Source organism: Rhinoderma darwinii, chromosome 8 (genome assembly GCF_050947455.1).
Source record: "Rhinoderma darwinii isolate aRhiDar2 chromosome 8, aRhiDar2.hap1, whole genome shotgun sequence".
NCBI classification, from domain to species: Eukaryota; Metazoa; Chordata; class Amphibia; order Anura; family Rhinodermatidae; genus Rhinoderma; species Rhinoderma darwinii.
The window spans coordinates 106,624,607-106,644,913 of NC_134694.1; the positions used below are offsets into that span (position 1 = coordinate 106,624,607).

The window sequence follows — 20,307 nt, forward strand, 5'->3', positions numbered from 1 at the left end:
TATATATATTTTATATTTGATAAAGCATTCTTACTTTGCAGCATTTTTCCACAACTGCTGTTCAAAACTTTTAGGCAGTTGTGGAAAAATACTGCAAAGTAAGAATGCTTTAAAAAAAATAGAAGCGTAAATAGCTTTTTTTTTTTTTTTTACCATCGATTAACAAAATACAAAGTGAATGAACAGAAGAAAAATCTAAATCAAATCAATATGGTGGACCCGTGACATGAAACTGTCTTCCACAAACTCACCTTTGTAGCAGAGTTTGGCTGTTCCTCATCCAGTTTTAAGCCTCCTACACAGCTGTTTATATTATAGTTAATGACTGTGTTTCAAACTATATATATGAAAATGATGATCATTATCAACTGTCATCTGGTATAATTGGTTAATTATATAAGGGACTCATGGCCCCCATTCTTTTGATCGATGGGGGTCCCAGTGGTGGGACCCCAGCGATCAAACACTAATCACCTATCCTATGGATAGGTGATACATTTTTGTGTTTGGATAATGCTAAGTAATTGATGTACATAAAGAGATTGAGTTGCCAGCTAAAACCTAAAATTTGCAATAGAACCTATAAAACTATAATGACAAAAGTCATAATAATGCCTCAAATACTTATCTGCATATCATTGTGTAGATTTCCATATATCATGTAATATTTCTTCTCCATAGAATACAGTCTAATTATTTCTTAACTGTCACAGGATTATTTATTTTATTCCACGTAAGATGAGGTGATACCACGTGGAAGGGGTGGAGTATACACAGTGGTGTATATATACTGGGTTAACACGAGCTGTTGGGTATAGAAAACAAGAAGAACGCCATGTTCACCTTCTTTATTTTCCTCCTTGGCATCTGCAAGAATCCTGCAGCCAGCTTGGTAAGTTCCACTGGAAATTTGTGTCTTTTACTTTTTATGAATTATATGTCAAAACTCTCTTCAAATCTCTCTCTTTTTTCTATCAACTTAGCCGTTTGAGGGCTTGTTTTTATTAGTAGTGTTTTTTAAGGGCACAATTTTGGAGTTTGAATTATTTGTTTTTGTTTTGCTGCATTCCATGAGCAATAACCTTTTTTATTTCTGTCGACATTGCCTTAAGTGGTCTTGTTTTTTGTGGCAAGGGTTGAAGTTTTCATTAGCACCATTTTGTGGTACATATGACTTTTTGATCCCTTTATGTTTCGCTTGCTTCAATAATACACTGCAATACTTACATTTTTTCTGTATTGCAGTGTATTATGCCTGTCAGTGTTATAATAGGCTCATGTCCATGGCAGACCTTGGGGCCTTTATAGATGAAGAATGAAGATCCATCATAATGACCATACTCGTATGTTTAAAACTTGGCTTTTGTTTTGTTTAAATCCACGACTACACCACATGGCAGAAATAGCTCTGATTAATTAAGGCTTCTATGTGAAATGTGTAAGCGAATCTATTTTCTGCCATGTTATGTAGTTGTGGATTTGAACATGGAAAAATAAAAGCCAAGTTTTAATCATACAAATATGGTGGTTATGCTTGATCTTTGTTCTTCATCTACATTGCTGAAACCGTTCTACCCTGGATATATTCCGGCATCAAACCCTATTTTTTTAGTATCATGGTCTACAAGGATGTGCTGACTCTTCGATTTTACCTGGGGGGTCTTTGTTAGGCTCTCTTCTGCCATGGAAACCCATCGGCACCCTGCTATTGTATCGCTATTGACCGCGGGATCTAAGCGGGTAAAAGTCATGGATAATACAGCTGACACCACCTGGTGATGACGCTGGCTGAGTTCCTGAGCCCACGCTATCCATGTGCTGTAAATTTAAGGCGATGTGTGGGACCTACCGCCAGTGTCATAAATGTACGCCACAGAGAAGGAACGGGTTCAGGTCCATAGAAAATAATAAAGGGGTAGTAGGGTTAAGAAAAAACTCAACTTTAAATAGAGCATTCTAAGGTAATAGAAGGGGGTACCTCTTTCAGGAGCCATTAGCAAGAGTGTAGAGTGGCTACCAAGAGCATAGTGGCTCCAGAAGAAGTCAGAATGATGAAACCCAATGTCAGACAAAGACTTGGCATGTGAAGAATGAACCTTTTTTTCTTCCTAGACAGAGGGACTGCCCTCTTGTGTTTTGAGGGGATTTTACATGGAACAGGTTTTCACTATATTTCTTGTATGGGCTATTCATGTCAAAGAAATAATGATTTAACATGTCAAAATGATAATGGTATACCATGCCAAAGTAATAATACTTCACCATGCCCAAATAATAACACTTATATCATGTTGTCACGAAGGGTTCGTGAACCCACTGGACCGTACCATCTTGGCGGTAAAACAGCTGGCCAACAGGATGCAGGTCAAAGTCTATAGTTCGTATAGGGTACCTGTGGCAGCTCGGACAGTAGCAAGGCAGGCTAGGCAGGAACTTGGCAGCAGGTGGGCGCCAGGTGTGGAGAAGCAGGACAGGCGTGGAATACAGCACAGCATGGCTACAGCTAAGCACGGCACTAGATCAGGATACAGGTTACAGGAACAGGAACAGGAAACACTGGGAGCAGGAAACACTAGGGGACCATTTGCAAGACAGACTAGGAATACAACAACAAAGCTCAGGCATAGAACTAGGGGGCTGGACCCCTCTTATAGTCCAGAGTACTCACGGGTCAAAGTTCAGGAACGAGGTCCGGTGCGTGTGCTGCCCCTTTAAGAGCGGGCACGAGCGTGCGCGCGCTCCCTACGAGATCCTGCAGTGGTGAGTAGACGCGAGCGCTGGCTTCTCCTGAGGAGGAGGCTGGGACCAGCGATTGCCGACTCGTGGCTGCAGCTGTCAGGGGGAGAACGGAGCTGATAACCCGCAGCCACGGAAATGACACGTCTAGTAATAATATTACACCATGCCAAAATAGTAACATTATATCAAGCCATGTAATAATGCTTCAAAATGCTTAGATTATAATGTGAATCTGTACAGAAATTATAACAGCATACTGTGCTCATAAAATTATACTAATGCTTAAAGAGGCTCTTTCACCAGATTATAAGTGTCCTATCTCCTACATAATCTGATTGGTGCTGTAATGTAGATAACAGCAGTTGTTTTTATTTTGAAAAACTATAATTTTTTAGCAAGTTATGAGCATTTTTAGATTTTTCTAATTAATTTCTTAATGACCAACTGGGCGTGTTTTTACTTTTTACCAACTGGGCGTTGTACAGAGGAGTGTATGAGGCTGACCAATCAGTGACCAATCAGCGTCATACACTTCTCATTGTTCCAGCCCACCACGCTCTAACAATGGGCTGGAACAATGAGAAGTGTATGACGCTGATTGGTCACTGATTGGTCAGCGTCATACACTCCTCTGTACAACGCCCAGTTGGTAAAAAGTAACAACACGCCCAGTTGTCTATTAAGAAACTAATTAGCATACATCTAAAATTGCTCATAACTTGCTCAAAAATGATAGTTTTTCAAAATAAAAACCACTCTTGTTATCTACATTACAGCGCTGATCAGTTTATATAGGGAATAGGGCACTTATAATCTTGTGACAGAGCCTCTTTAAATAATATTTCATTATTGTTGCACATATCTAAGGCCAATATGCCCTGGTGGCAAATATGGCTTCATATAAGGAATTTTCATAAATTCTTTCATCTCTAGTCTTTAATGCCACCACCAATTTTGATAATTTACACTAGTTTTATGTGCTCATTTGCATTATGAAATTGATGAAATTTTCCCAGGTTTGTTTATACCTCTTCTAAAGAATACAATATTCAAAAATACCTGGGTGTTTCCTATTTCCTTTTTCGAATGCTCGATAATTGTAATACAAAACACCGAATAAATAGTCAAATGCATATTTTTGAAAATTAGATCCCATAACAATTTGCACTATAAAACACTGACATTGTCACTTTTCAACAGTTTGAAAATTCCACGGGTTCTATGGATGAATTGGGCGTCTGTCAATGCTCCGTTGCCCTCCCAGATTCTACATTCCCAGCAGATCGTTTGGAGACCCTTGAAATATCAAACCGGAACCTGAGTATCGTCGTCCAGCAAGAAATCTCAAAGGTAAAGAATACTACCTCCAATATATCCTACTATATTACATAGTTACATAGTTAAATAGGCTGAAATAAGACTCAGGTCCATTAAGTTCAACCTTTCTCAATCAATTACCCATCATTCAATGCTAGATTAGTTATAACCCTCAATGCCAGTCATCAGTAAATAATCATCTAGTCCTTTTTTTAATGCTGACATAGTATCTGCCATTACTACATCTTGGGGTAGGACATTCCATAGTTTGACTACTCTAACTGTAAAGAATCCTTTCCTATATTGATGTCTGAAACGCATTTCTTCCACACACATTGATTGTCCCCTGGTCCTTTGTAGTGCTAGTTCTGTGTATTGACCACATAAATATTTACACATGTTAATAAGATCACCTCTAAGGGTATTTTTACCAAGCTGAACAAGCATAACTTCTACAGCCTTTCATTGTAAAAGAGACCTTTCATCCCATTTAATAATCTAGTTGCCCGCCTTTGAACCCTCTCCAGTTCTCCTTTATCCTTTTAACAATTGACAAAAACTGAATTCCATATTTAAGATGTGGCCTTACAAGTGATTTATAGAGGAGTAATATTACATTTGAATCACTGGTTTTATCTCTCCATTTATTATATAGCCGATCATTCAGATGTATGGCCCTCCGCAGCTTCTGAACCTGGAACTGCAGCAGTCAGTTGATTGCTGCAGAACCAAGCTCATTACATAAATACAGCACCAGAAAAAAGCTCAGTACATAAATACAACCACAATACCAAGCTGAGTACATAAATACAGCACCAGAACAAAGCTTAGTACATATATACAGCACAAGACTAAAGCTCAATACATAAATACAACAGAACCAAGCCCATACATATATACAGTACCAGTACCAAGCTCAGAACATAAATACAGTACCAGAACAAAGCTCAGTACATAAATACAGCACCAGTACCAAGCTCAGTACATAAATACAGCACCAGTACCAAGCTCAATACATATATACTGTTATGGAATTGCAATTTGAGTGATTCCCGAAAGGCTGGTGGAGAGTGCCGGGAGAGAGCGTGCACATAAAACTGCGACCTCGAATCCGTAACTACTCTGATCGACAGTTTCTAAGGAGACCCTAAGTTGTTCGCCAGAGCCGACCGCAAGGTGGGATGAACTTTGCTGCTTAGGGCCCAGGTTGTCTTAGCAGAGTTGAGAGTTGGATAGGAGGTGCAATGCAGACTAACATGAGCAGGAAACCAGACAGCCAGGGTTTAAACAGAAAGTCCAAATCAGAAGTCAAGCGGATATCAGGAATCAAAAGGGTCAAAACCGGCTGCTAGCAAATAATCCAAAATCAGTAGACAGGAAAATTCACACGCAAAGACAGGCGGGAAAAGACAGGATAAATACAACACCACAGCTGATTGGCAGAAGGACAGAGAAGAGAGATAGGCTCAAGGTAAAAGAAGAACCACTAAGAATCCAGAACTGTACTCATGGTAACCTTAAGGAAACAGGCGTTTTCCAGACATATACAGGACAAGAACCAAGCCCAGTAGATATATACAGCACAAGAACCATGCCCAGTACATATATACAGCACCAGAACCAAGCTCAATACATATATACAGCAAAATAACCCAGCTCAGTACATATATACAACACCAGAACAAAGCTCAGTACATAAATACAGCACCAGAACCAAACTCAATACATATATACAGCACAAGAACCAAGCACAGTACATATATACAGCACCAAAACAAAGCTCAATACATATATACATCAAAAGAACCAAGCTCAGTACATATATACAACACCGGAATCAAGCTCAGTACATAAGTACAGAACCAAGCTCAATACATAAATACAACACCAGAATCAAGCTCAGTACATATATACAGAACGAGAACTAAGATTAGTAGATATATACAGCACCAGAACCAAGCTCAGTACATATATACAGCACTAGAACCAAGCTCAGTACATAAATACTGCACCAGAACCAAGCTCAGTACATAAATACTGCACCAGAACCAACCTCAGTACATAGATGGATGCAAATCAGCAGCACAGGATAATTTTTTCTAAAGCGGGTGCACGCCTCCTAGGTCACAGTCCAAGAGTAACCCCTCAATCAGGACAAAAAGAAGATGAGGCAGCACTACCAAATATTTGGATAGAGATCCTTTTATTCCACGTGTGTGCAACGTTTCAGCTCAGTGTGAGCCTTTCTCAAGCAGTGAGATCATACATTGACTACAGTACAGATCAGTCAGAGGGAGACTAAACATTTACATTCAGTGACTTACAAGTGATGTCTTCTCAGATTCTAGTCATTCTTTTTTTCTTTTCTTCTGGTCCAGACTACCATGATAACTTCCGACCACAACCCATTTCTGCAGTTTGCCACTCTGATGTCTTCATCTTCTCAGTTTTAAAACATTTCTGCCCTATAAACAATGATAAAATTCTCATGATGCCACATACTGCTCCTCTAATTATAATAGCACAGTACACCGTGTCCCTGAATACAATGGTGTCACACACTGTAAAGTAAAGCATCACACACACACAGTGCCCCATAGAGCTCGCAGTAAATAGTGTCCCCATAGAGCCTTTTATAGATAGTGCCCCCCTTAATGCCTCCTGTAGATCATGCCCCATTAGAATCTCCTGTAAATAGTGCCCCCATAGAGCCCCCTGTAGATAGTGCCCCCATATAGTTACCTGCAGAAAAAGCTCCCTGTAGATAGAGTCCCCTGTAGATAGTGCCCCTCGTAGATAGTGCCCCCTCCGTAGAGCCTCCTGTAGATATTGCCCCATGAATGATGCCACTCACACTATTCACAAAACAAAAACCTTTTACATATTCATCTGATCCCGTTTCCGCACCGTCCTCTAGCAACTCAGGTATGGTCTCAGGCATGGACAGGGTGTGCTGCAGCTGAACAACGCAGGCAGCGAGAGGATGTCATCGCGCCGCCTGCGTCATTGAAAAGTGCTGAATAGCAGGGCAAGGAACTAATGTCCCCTGCCCTGCCAGCGCTAATGATCCATTCAATTGTATGTGCATCCTAGAGACGCAGATACAATTGTAGTGCAGGAATGGGTTACGGTGGTTGGGTTTTAGTGGCGCCGCCGCGCCCCCTCAGAGGGGCAGCTGCCTGCCGTAGAGGCCAAAGGCTCAACTCGCCTCATGGCCAGTGCAGCCCTGCCTGTCCCATCCCTACATCTCTGCCCTTATCTCCCAATACCTTCGCACACGTAATCTCCGGTCGTCACAAGACCTCCTTCTTTGCTTTTTGTCTGCTCCTCACATCATCGTCTCCAAGATTTCGCCCGATTGCTCTGGAACTCGCTAAACCAACATATGAGATTCTCTCTCAACATGGAAACATTCGAAAGCAAACTGAAAATCCTCCTCTTGAGAAAAGCTTACCCTGCACTAACATGCTGCCACAACACTACAAGATGTACAGCTTCTACCCTCACCTTCTGTCTCATCTCCCTCTTCCTTGTAGATTGTAAGCTCTCGTAGCCTGGGTCCTCTCTCCTCCTGTACCAGTCTGTCATTCATTTGGCTCATGTATATTGTAGTTGTTTTTATTGTCTCATGCAATGTACTTAAACCCTTTTTCAGATGTAAAATTCTGTGGAATTAATGTTGCTTTAAAATAAATAATAAAACCTACAATTGCTTTATCTACTGCGATCATATCACATTTCTACCATATACAAATAAAATGGAGCCCCTGTTACAGAACGCTCAAGTTTCCCCAGAAGATAGCAAAATGTACAGTAGATATCGAGGCATAAAAATAACCGGAGAAAAATATGGAAGCACCAAAGATCTGGTCTTGCATACCACTCCAGTGACTCTGTTTTTGATGCTTTTTATCTGTATTTCTCATTTGTTTCTTTTTGCAGTAATCTATTGACTTATTTGCATAAATGTACTTTATTTTCCCACAAAGTGTCTCTGATATTCAATGAACATACATCACATAATGTAATATTTCTCTACAGATCTACCACTATGAGAGTTCGCTGATTATGTACATGGAGCGACTGTTTAATCTGACCAAACGTGTGGAGGTGATGGAGATGGGAGGTCTCTCATACACTGAGCTGGACTTTGAGCTGGTGAAGTTGGAAATTAAAGAAATGGAAGCTCTGATACTGCAGCTGAAAACTTCAATGAATGGAACCAATGTTCTGGTGGAAGCTCTGTACTTGGAGGTAAGGGAGGTGTGGATAGGAGCAGAGACATAACGTAAAACTCCTGGGCGCCAATATAAAATCTGTAACAGGGCCCCTACCTACCATGTGCCATTTGTAATACTGGTGTGTTCTTATGTGGCAGAGGGGATTTTGGGCCTCCTCAGACAGCATGGTCTGGGTGGGACTGCAGATCCTTACTTTTAGAAAATATATGGGTATGGGGCTTTATTATGATTGTTTTTATTTGCAGCAGTATGAACATTGCTTTGGCTACCAGCATTAAAGTTTATCTCCAGTTATAAAAAAAAAACTTTTAACAAATCAATAGTACAAGGGAAGTTAAGAAACTTTGTAATATATCTTATTACAGTAAAATGCCTCTTTCTATACTTATACCCCTTTCCTCCTCTCCCCGCCTCCTTAAAGGGGTTATCCGGTGATGTAAAATGTATGGCCTATCCCAGGGATAGGCCATCAATATCTGATCGGTGAGGGTCCGACTACCGGCACCCCTGCCGATCAGCTGCAATAAGCTGCTTGAAGGGGCCCACAGCACTCCCGTTCATTGCTTACATAGCTTGGTACTGCGCAACGCCGTTGTATTGAACATGCAGGTAAAGATGTGGATCCACTGTGTTGCAACGTATTGGCTCAGGCCAAACCCAGGGACAGATGTTAAGGAACTCCATGGTTTTCACCCTTTAACCCCTGTACAGGGATCTGTACTTTGCTGCGGGGGAATTCCCAGGTCGCTACCCCAATATTAGTCTTCGTTGGCAATGGCTGACGATTGAGAAGATTACACCAGGATGAAAGACGGAATCAGAAGGCTAAATCATAGTCAGACAGACGGATGTCAAGGCAGGCAGAATTTGCTTAAGACTGTAGACAGACAACAGGTCAGGGCAAACAAAAGACAAGAGACAAGCCGGGTCAAAAGCAAAATACTATGGGGAACCTAACTATACATTTTCAAATGTAGCTTTTGCTCAGGCCCATAATGATAAGGAAAGGACCCATAAATAGCCAGGGAAAGTTGGGTATAGGTTTAGGTGGGAACCCTATTTGCACGTGCTGGCCCTAAAAGAAATTGAGTCAGCACGAGCATGCACAGTAGGCGCAACAGAGGCTACATCAGAAGAGTTATTGAAGGTGAGGGTGATGGGAGTCAGTGCAAGCCAGAGAAGCGGGACATCGTTCAGGACGGAGAGGAGGAGCACGCAGGAGAGCGGGACGCCGGGAAGGGGTCAGTTAGCATGACAGAAGTGGACTGAGCAACAGAGGCTGACAGCCATCACATTTGTAGTGACTTTGTACAGTATTACAACTTTAACCATTTACTTGGTCATGAATTTTATGTAATCGGATACCCCTTTTAACAGTTCACTCACTCACTCCTAGAATCCGTAGAGCAGATAGGAGAGGGATTCTCAGCTTCACTGTGAGAGATCAGGTTATAGAAGTCTATGAAGAGGGGAGAGGAAAGAGGAAGCAGAAGCAGGAGACAACATATAGAGGAGATCCTGCTCCCCTAGCTGTCTCACACAAATTCAGAAGCAGCAGCAATATGGAGGACATTACACAGCAGTAACAAGCAGTGTAGCTGTAAATCCAGCATTATGGTGAAACACTTACTAGAGCCAGCAGCAGCGTCCCTGTGTGTCTCTCTGCAGCTGCTCCCTCTCCTCACCTTTAAAATGAAGCTGCCCCGGTGATTACACTGACGGAGAAAACTGGAGTGGCCACTGCATGGTAAATGTAGTATGTAACACATGGTTGTGTTGAGTCCACAAGAATAGTAGTCATTCTTTTATCCTCATTCGGCTTTAGCTGATAAATGGGGTCCTGAGTGTAGGGGAAACCCCTCTATGATGTCCATATGCCCTAGTATCATTTTTACGCGTAACAAATCAGGACACATCCAAATGAATTTTTGCATTAGAAAAGTGGGATAATACGTTTATTTTATTTTTCCATGAATCTAATTTTCAATGTTGGGCAAACTGAGATATTTTACCCAAATTGTGTACGTTTTTTGTAGTTTATTTGGTGATTGGATAAATCAAAGAAATATTTTTTTATATACTTGTAGAACAATGTATACAAGTTTTAAAGTGTTACTCTTTAGAATATTCCTTTACAATAGCTGAAGTCTATGTGACTAGAAGGGTATCACCAGCTTTGTGTATTTGTTTCAGTGTATCATGTTGTCTGTTGCAGATAAATAATATTTCTATCACAGTGAACCAGCTGGAAGTCTTTGATAAGAACAATGTTCTAGCGGTCAGAAGGGAAGTTGCAGCTCTACAAAAACGGTTGGAGGATTGTGAAAAAAACCAAACAAGATCACAAGCTAATCCTTCACTTTCTGCAGCCAACTATGGTGAGTCATAAAATACTTAGTCAATATATCAAAGCAGTGAGATATCTGACCAGTACACACTTGTATTTATTTGCTGTATGTTCTAATAGGTACCTGGGCCTTCCTGGATCACAAAATCTTACCCCTTTGTGTTAGTAGTTACATAGAGGAAGTAACTATGTACCATGTGTGGTGATGATAGGGAGTGGATGCCCCAAAGCCACCAGATTGGGTTGGGGTTCACTTTCTTCTACTCTGTGGCCTATATAGATCTTTCTTGGAAGTCTCAATTTTCATTATTTAATTCACATGTTTCAGATAATGCAAAAAACAACCCAAAACTACACAACAGTATACATGTTTGCGGCCGCAAAATATGCCCTTGCTTGATTGTGGAAATTGTCCATGGTCCAGTTTAATTTAGTCAAAGATTTTGCACTGCATATTTTGAATGCACAGCTTCTACCAAGGAGGTCCCTCCCCCTGCCGCCTATTACGAATCTCCGACATGCACATGGCCCTATCCCCTCCTTGCAAAACTCCTCTTAGCCGCCTCTTCCGTTTCACCCTCTCTGAATGTCTGTGTGCTTGTGTCTCCTAGTGCAGAGCCATCTCATCAGAAGGCACAGGGCACTAGTAGCAGACCTTGTGTTGTGGACTGGACACATGTGCTGTGGCTTTGTGCCTCGTCCTCTTCTCCTGCTCCATGCCCCTTGTCCTACTTCAATGTGAGTCTTTTCCTCCCTTCTAAGACATAATAAAGTTGGTTCCGCCCCTGTTTTATACCTCTGTCTCAGTCAGTTCAAGGGTTCAATCCCTATGCTCCCCCATTTCCTTTCCATCTTTCAAAAAAAATTGTTTTTCAAAGCTATATTTTAAGTGCCATTTCTATCTGTATGTGACAGTGAAATGGTTGGAAATAATTAAAAAAACACTTTTTTCCGCATTGTTTTATTATTGAAAAAGAGGTCCTCTTTAATGGATGGATTTATATACGGGTGATTCATTATTAGTGGCCAGTGAATATCCTATGTTATGTTTTTTAATCCTTGTTGGACTGCAAAATAACCTAAAAATCGACTAATCAGCTTCTGACTACATAGTTAGATATAGGGACTTTTGTACTTTTCCCTGGTCCCCAGAGTGCTCAAAGATCCTTCGGTGGTCCCAGGCTCTGGCACAATAATAGCCCCAAATATCAAGCAGCAGGCAACCCCATTTGGAGCTAGTCATTTGACACTAGGATCTATTTCTTCTGGGATGATTCACAAATATCAGATCTTATTATTGATATGTCCTGTGTGTGCAATACAATGATAGCAACGAAGATCATAATGAAATAAAAGGGAATGTATCACCTATATATTTTTCTCGTCTTCTAAGCATGCTTGGTGAACTGTGCAGAGGTCATTGTGCAGGGAGGGGGAGGACGGGAGCTGTGTCATCACCTATTATGAATGGATCCTGTGTTATCTAGATATAGGTGGTGCCTTTCATTGTAATCCTGCGATGATGATGATGATGAGATGACTGCTGAGAAGTGATCTCTACAGAACAGGAAGGATCAGTCTATTATGAATGGGGAATCCTGTGTTATCTATATATAGGTGTTACCTGTCAGTGTAATCCTACCTGTGATGATAACGAGATGACAGTTAAGAAGTGATCTTTACAGAACAGGAAGGGTCAGTATATTGTGAATTGTGGATCCTGGATTATCTTTATAGAGGTGTTACCTGTCAGTCTAATCCTGCCTGTGATGATAATGAGATGACTGCTGAGAAGTGATCTCTACAGAACAGGAAGGGTCAGTCTATTATGAATGGTGGATCCTGTGTTATCTATATAGAGGTGGTACCTGTCAGCTGCCTGTGATGATAATGAGATGACTGCTGAGAAGTAATTGCTACATAACAGGAAGGTTCAGTCTATTGTAAAGCGGGTTTTATACCTAAATTATCAGGCAGACAAGCATATCGTTTTAAAAATTGAAATATTATCGTTGTCAACAGCACATCTCCCTGTGTAAACAGGAAGATGCGCTGCCGACATATTAATAATGTATGGGGACGAGCGTTTGGAGTAACGACCACTCGTCCCCGTACATAGCTCATTGTGACAGGGGCAAACGAGCGCCGATCAACGAGCTATCTCGTTGATCGGCGCTCGTTACACCGACCAAAATTGGCCAGTGTAATAGGGCCTTAAGGCTCAGTGACTAAAATCAAAACTGCAAGATTTTTTTTATCATAGATAATAACATGGAAAATTTTAAAAATATCACCAAAAGTTCTTACAAAATATGTTTAACATAAAAACTTGATTAAAAACAATAGGTAATTTTCGGATGACACATACCTTTTGATAGTGGATGTGCACATCTTGTATAGATTGAGGGTGGGCCCCTAGAATAATTTCCTCTGGTGGGCCGAAGACTTACATTCTGACACTGTACTTCCCTATGCAGTGACTGGATTTATATAGGATTTACCCATTTATTAAGCTAAGACAGAGGTTGCTCCTCAATACATATCTTCATTATGGTAGTAAGAATTTGATAATATAGGTTTTATGAAAAATGTATAAGCCGAAGGTCGGAATGTTTAAAAAAATGCATCCTCACTGTAAGCATAAACGGTACAACTATTTGGTCGACACAGCATGTATTGTATTGTATATACAGTAACTTAACTAATTATTTTCCTCCTATCCATATCACATTCATGCCACCAAAATAGTTTTCAACGTTTTAGCCAAAATGTTTTTGTATATAAATATATCACATGTAATTTTGTTCCTTTGTGCAGGAAAATGTGACCATGGAGAAATAGTGAATATCAGCAAACCTCTTGGAGTACAACTGAACTGGCTGGGATTCAACAACAAATATGGAGGATGGGGAAGTGACTCATTTCTAGGAGCTGACCAAGGTGTTCAATGGGTGGCTCCTCTCAATACGGACGCCAGGATGATGAACACCCTACGTTTCTACAGCTCATATAATGATCTCTTGATCTACAAACATAAAGAAGAAAAGGTCCTTCAAATCTGGGCTGGTTACTATGATTACAAAAATTGTGGACAAGGAGGTGGGATGATTATGTTCAACAACTCTCTGTACTATAACTGCTACAACACCCAGAATCTCTGCAAATTGAATATACAGACCAATGCAGTAGAGCGCAGACTTATCTCTGGTGCCGCCTTCAATAATCGGTTTCCATACTCATCGTCAGATTGGCAGGATATAGACTTTGCCAGTGATGAAGATGGTCTTTGGGTCATTTATGCAACTGAAGCAGATAGTGGTAATATGCACATTAGTAAAGTTAATGCCACTAGTCTTGAGTTAAAGGAAACATGGTCCACTACCCAGTTCAAACGTGGTGTTACCAATGCATTTATAGTGTGTGGAGTCTTGTATGCCACTAGACCCCTCAGTACAAAGAAAGAGGAGATCTTCTATATGTACGACACTAAAACCAGAAAAGAAAGCCATCTGAGCGTACAGTTGGATAAGATGACGGAGAATGTTCAGAGTCTCTCCTACAACCCTAACGATCACAAGCTCTACATGTACAATGATGGTTATCTCGTCACATATGATCTGACTTTCAAGCAACTAACATGAAAAGATTGTCAAATGTAATATCAAGAAATTGACAGAAACAATCAATATTCCCATGATTTGTTGATGATTCTTGCTTAAAGGGGTTGACTGAGATTACAAAAAGTGTCTGTTTTTTCCCAGAAGCAGCGCCACTTCTGTCTATAGGCTGTGTCTGGAATTGCAGTTCATCCCTATTCACTTAATTGGAGCTGAGTAGCAATAAAAGACACAGGAAAGAGTGGCGCTACTTTTCTGGAAAAAACAGACTCCTGATTTCTAGAAAATTTTCTTTGATCTTAGAAAATACATAAACCTAACAATTTTAAATTTGATTATTATTTGCCTGTAATCGCTGAATTTAAATTTATACAAATAAAGCTATATGTTATCGCAGTCTGGTATGTCAAGTTATGGTCATGTACACTAAAAACTAATAATAGTTAATAAAATCGGTAACTAACAGGATGGCAATCAATGGTTGTCATTATATAAACAGATTAGGAACCTTTGACCGGAATGATTTATGTATGGAACATATACAAATATTTATATTGCTCGAATGTATCTGAAAGAAAAAAATAAACAAACTTTGCATATGGTCCTAATTAATAATCTCTTACCATTTTGTGTCTACAGCTCCTTTGCAGGCCATGTGTCTCCATGGTTACAGACTACAAATAAGCACTGCGTAGTCTGATCCTGCAGTGATACTCCTTTCCAACACTCCCTTACTAATGTACATTTGGTAGGTTAGCAAGAAGTAGGTGGACAAAAGGAAGACAGTATGACTGCAGGATCAGACAAGATCATCACTTGCCCTGGAGACTCATAAGTCTGCGTAGGAGCTAAAGACATAAAACGGTAGCAAAATTTTAATCAAGAACATTCCTTATACTTCGTAATCCATTACAACACAAAACAAACACAAATAATCTATTGAAAACACACATTGAATGACATATACAGACTATCTACAGTAGTAGCTATTCATGCAGGGGGGTGTACTTCGGTGATACTATCACTGACGGAATCACTGCATGTAGGGGATTTTTAATTCTCCTCTCAAAAGTCAGTATACTGCAGCCTAGTGCAGTAGAGCTTAAAATATATATTTTTAAATTTTTGTTAAGATTTACAGGCAGAAAATTCACAGCGTATTTTATAGCAATAATTTTAACAAATCTCATTCACACGCTGCAGACAATTTCCAAGTAGAATTTGACCTGAGGTGACGACTTTTAAATTTTGAGTTTGTCAAAATCCCCAACAAATGCCAAATGTTGTAGATTTTGTTTTTAAAATAAAAAAAGTATATATCCCTGGCACTCCCGAAGCAACGTGTCCCTTGTCTCTGTACAGCCGGCCTCTGGTGATGACGTTTTGTCACATGTGACTGCTGTAGCCAATTAGGAGACCGGCTGTACAGAGACCAGCCTGGGGACAAGGGACGCGTAGCTACAGGCGGCCAGGGGTATAGTCTTTGGGCTAAATGTTGCCACCACTAGGCAAAGCTAAAAGCATAAGGATCTATAGACCTAGTATTAAAGAGGGACTGTAGCTCTCCTGACATGTCTGTTTTAGTACATAGTTGTATTACCCTTGAAATAATAATTCTGGAACATATTTTCTTATAATTCTGCGTTGTGCCGTTCCTCTGTTATTCCTACTAGAATTTTATGAGTAAATTGACAACTGGGTGTTACCATTTCCCTTGTCAGAGGGGCGTGTCCCTACACATTGTGACTCTGTCAGCACTGATTGGACATTATCAGTCTGTGTAGGGACACACCCCCAACTGGTAACACCCAGCTGTCAATTCATTCATACAATAACCGAAGAACGGCAAAACACAAAATTCTAAGAAAAGATATTCCAGCACCTGGCATAACTGTGAATAGTGTATGAAATGATGCCACATAAGAGGACAACTCCTATTTTCATATGGGATTTTGGAAACATACTACGTGATGTGTATTCAGAATCCTGACATGTCTGTAGCGTCTCTGTGAGATTTACAGCAAGGCAAACGTAATCTCGCGAGATTACGATGTAACCTGTCATTTCAAACGAGATTACGTTTGCCTTGCTGGAATCTCACAGAAAAGATTCAGAAGTGGTCAAGATTCTGAATAAACATCACGTCCAGGCTGGTAGTGATGTATATTCATTATCAGGACACTACAGTAATGTTAGTGTTTGTGTAAGTGACTGCACATAGCGATATAACTATATCGCTAGTGCTGTGTAAATGAATGGAGAGAAGTGCATGACGCTGATTGGTCACTGATTGGTCACTGATTGGTCAGCGTCATACACTCCTCTGTACAACGCCCACTTGGTCTAAAGTAAAAACACGCCCACTTGGGCATTAAGAAACTCATTAGCATAAAGCTAAAAATCGCTCATAAAGTGGTTTAAAATAGATCGTTTTTCTAAATAAAAAGCATTACTGTCACCTACATTACAGCGCCGATCTCCATATGTAGGAGACAGGGCACTTATAATGTGGTGACAGAGCCTCTTTAAACTTAATGGGAATAGTATAAATCAGTATGGAGTGAACTCCCCCTAGTGGTGGCGGCAGGCAGCTGCTATGATAGCATGCAGGCTGCAGTACTTGGCCCCTTCCAACTATGTGCCCCTTAGCAGTTACTTTCCCTGTCTCTATGCTAGGCATGTTATACGCGATGCTTCTTCATCAGACACAATGACATATAATGTGACTATAAAACCACAGTGGGCAAAGGAATATAAGAATAATATACCACATAAACATTGCCCGAAAGTCTGGAATAAAATAAAACAAATAAATAAAAAATAGCAATTTTATTGTAGATCCTATAAAAGAATATCCAGAATGTGGTTTGTCCAAGGATTGGAAATTCATTTAGGGGAAAATTTACTTAAAATGACAATGTTACAAATTTTCTTTTCTTGAACGGTAGAAAAATGGAAGATTAAGGATGCAAATGTATCTCAGCTCGGGTCGAAATAAAACCTAAATAAATAAGGTGAATAAACACATTTTAGTAAATAGAGGCTTTTTACAATCTCCTGTAGGTGTCAGTATAGCACTAGATTTATTTACAGGAACCCGAGGGGTTAACGCCGGGCTGCCTGCTGACTGAGGGGGAGGGAAGGTTAAAACCGCAGGCTTTTTTTGCTTGTTTTTTTATTCGCTTTTGTGCCTGGCTTTGGAGGGGCCTTTAAATGTTTTTATATACAACTGCACATGACCCCTTCCCTTCACGCAACGTGTTCTGGTTTGTAACCTAAGGACGCTGCATTAGTGGCGAAACATGTCGGGGGGGCTACTCTTCTAAATTTTTAACACATGCTTGGAGCTTGGGGCACAATACTTAGCCTATCAAGGTGACTGTTGCTGATCCCAGCAGCCCCTGTACTTTAGGTTATACGTCTTGTCTGATAGACGTCGCACACACGTGCACTCTGCAACCAATATTCCACCCTGCTGGCCCTCTCCAAGCACTGGAAATTTTAACTATTTATGTTTGTTTTGTCTGTGAGTCTTTTGCTAAATATAGCACAACGACCGTGCTCGTAATTACGACTCGTAATTACGAGCACGGCCAGGCACGGGCGGCCACGGGCAGCCGGCCGCTTTTGCGATCCGTGCTGCCATTATAAAGTATAGCAGCACGGCCCGTAAAATGAAAAAATAGAACATGTTCTATTTTTTTAACGGCACGGGCATCTTCCCGTGAGAAAACGGGAAGGTACCCGTGACTAACAGAAGTCTATGGGCCCGTTATTGCGGGTCGTAATTACGACCCGCAATAACGGGTGTTTTTACGGTCGTGTGCATGAGGACTAAAGAATACTAAAAAAACTTTATGGTAGCTGGGAAATTAGGCTATTTCTTGCCTTAGTGGCATCTGTTTGTTAGTCCCCTCAGTATAACGCCCCATAGTACCCCTTACACAATATAGTGCCCCCACACACAGTATAATGCCCCCATTGTGCCTCCCCACAATATAATGCCCCCTACACAGTATAATGCCCCCATGGCGCCCCCACACACAGTGGCCGAGTGCACCACCAGAAACGGCAAACAAACTGTACATATTGTTAAAATGAAAGTTTCCCTAATGCTACTCCCCCTCTGTACTACGGACTCATATTGCAGTCAATGTACCGTCATATGCATCTGTGCACTGTGTGGATGAGGCCTAACAGCTTGCGCTTCGCATTGTGCCCTTCACAGATGACCCCATTGCAGCCACAGATATCACTCAGAACCCAGGCGGCACCAGTTTAGGCCATTCTCTGCATCAGACGGGCCCTGTTATGCCTGCATTTCACTTCAACTAATGTTGTTACTCATGTCAGGTTCTGGGCGTCAAGTAAAAGTGTTTTAACGGAACCCGGATGCAATAAGTAATTTGGGAAAATGGTAAATGTGCTTTGGGGTTCATTAATGTATTTTTTTGGTGGAAGGGCTGGAGATGACCATTGAGAAAGGTTGTTTCACTGCCATAGCTTTCCAACAACATGTCCTCCTTCCCCTAACTAATGTGGCCCATCATGAGTACAAAGCTTCCTTGTGAAAACATTTGTGGGGTAAATATAATGGCTGGAGCTAGGCAACCAAAATTAGGAATACGAAAAAAAAAATTGTGGATAAGGGACAACAAACATTATTTTCATCCCAGACAGTCCTGAATCTCTATAACCAATACATCGAATGGTGAATTATAGTTCACGATACAACATTATCAAATATAAGTAACGATCACAGTTATGACTAAAAACTTTAATTGTGTCCTGTAAAATGTCCTAAGAAATCAATTAATATCATTTTCAATTTATTTTTGATGCACTTTCTTAGATCGTACGCAGTTCCCAGTATTGTCTTTGCATGGTGTTAATATATCAATGTTTATGACACAAGGCTGGTCTAATACTATCCAAATCTACATTCCCAGGAACAGTAACTTCCCTATTTCATCTATTAGAACATAATCTGACCGGTCACAAATCTACAGATAACGCTCATTGTCCTTTAGTATTTTAATTCTAAATATTTCCTCCTGTAAATCCCTGACAGAACTTAAAAGGGGGTCACTACAGTGTAAATAGCTATAGCAATATATTATATGAAAGTCAAACTCATTCCTTAAGTTTTGGCTTCAGCACCAGGGACCCAATGCAAAATCTGTAACCGTGCCTTCATCTATCATGTGCCATTTATAATACTGATGTCTTCTTATCTTGAAGAGGGGCCATTAGACCCCCTCAGGCACCAGAGCCGAATGCGACTGCCAACCCCTATAACTACTCCCCTGTTCAGCACAATGATGGAGAAAAATGGAAGGGAGTACAACTGCAGCATCTGACTACACAGGGTTTGTTTGTAGTCTGTTACTAGAGAAACATAGAGACACATAGGTCTGCATAGGAGCTGCAGACATTAAACTGTAGGAGATTTTTAATGAAGTCTAAATCATTGCCATATTTCTCCAACATGTGTGAGCCATAATACAAATTTTCCTCGGCAGTATAGACATAAACTAAGAAATCCTCAGCAAAGGGAGATCATGTATTCTCTTGTTCTTAAATACAGTCATTTGGAAAAGTTAAAACTCCCCGTTATTTTTTACATTCCTAAAGTCTAAGAGAGTGGGTGCCTGTCACGATCTGTGGGTTTGTGGGCCCAATGGGCCGCACTGCCGTAGCTGGGTGGCAGCTGGCCAAATAACAGTGTACTAATTCAATATAAAGTCCAAGCACAAAGGTACCTGCAATAGTCCAGACAGTAGCAATGGCTTTAAGCACAGATGGAACCTTGGCGGCAGGTGATGAAAAACGTGGCAGATGACACCAGACGTGGTGTAAGTCAACAGGCGTAGTAGACGGCACAACATGACTCCAACACTAGAGATGGCCCAGGAACAAATACAGCACGGGATACAGGATACAGGTAGCAGGGCACGGGTACACAGGGAACAGGATATGACTAAGAGACCATTTGCAAGACTAACAGAGGAATACAAACAACGCTCAGGCAAGTAGTGAAAGGGTA

At 40.7% G+C, this 20,307-nt stretch overlaps 1 protein-coding gene across 1 annotated transcript; it reads left to right on the forward strand.

Moving 5' to 3' along the window:
- The first annotated feature begins 835 nt into the window (after nt 1-835).
- Nucleotides 836-14,602, forward strand: LOC142658837 (olfactomedin-4-like). Its single transcript, XM_075834447.1, has 5 exons — nt 836-892; nt 3,940-4,089; nt 8,098-8,310; nt 10,513-10,675; nt 13,462-14,602. The coding sequence occupies exons 1-5, from the start codon at nt 836-838 to the stop codon at nt 14,283-14,285; spliced, it is 1,407 nt and encodes a 468-aa protein (XP_075690562.1). The 3' UTR covers nt 14,286-14,602.
- Nucleotides 14,603-20,307: the final 5,705 nt, after the last annotated feature.

What these genes read in the sequence shown, in the direction of transcription:
- LOC142658837 (XM_075834447.1), top strand. Translation starts at nt 836, where the DNA reads ATGTTCACCTTCTTTATTTTCCTCCTTGGCATCTGCAAGAATCCTGCA. An exon ending in AGAATCCTGCAGCCAGCTTG is followed by an intron (nt 893 to 3,939) that starts GTAAGTTCCACT and finishes ACTTTTCAACAG; the next exon opens with TTTGAAAATTCCACGGGTTC. An exon ending in TGGAAGCTCTGTACTTGGAG is followed by an intron (nt 8,311 to 10,512) that starts GTAAGGGAGGTG and finishes TGTCTGTTGCAG; the next exon opens with ATAAATAATATTTCTATCAC.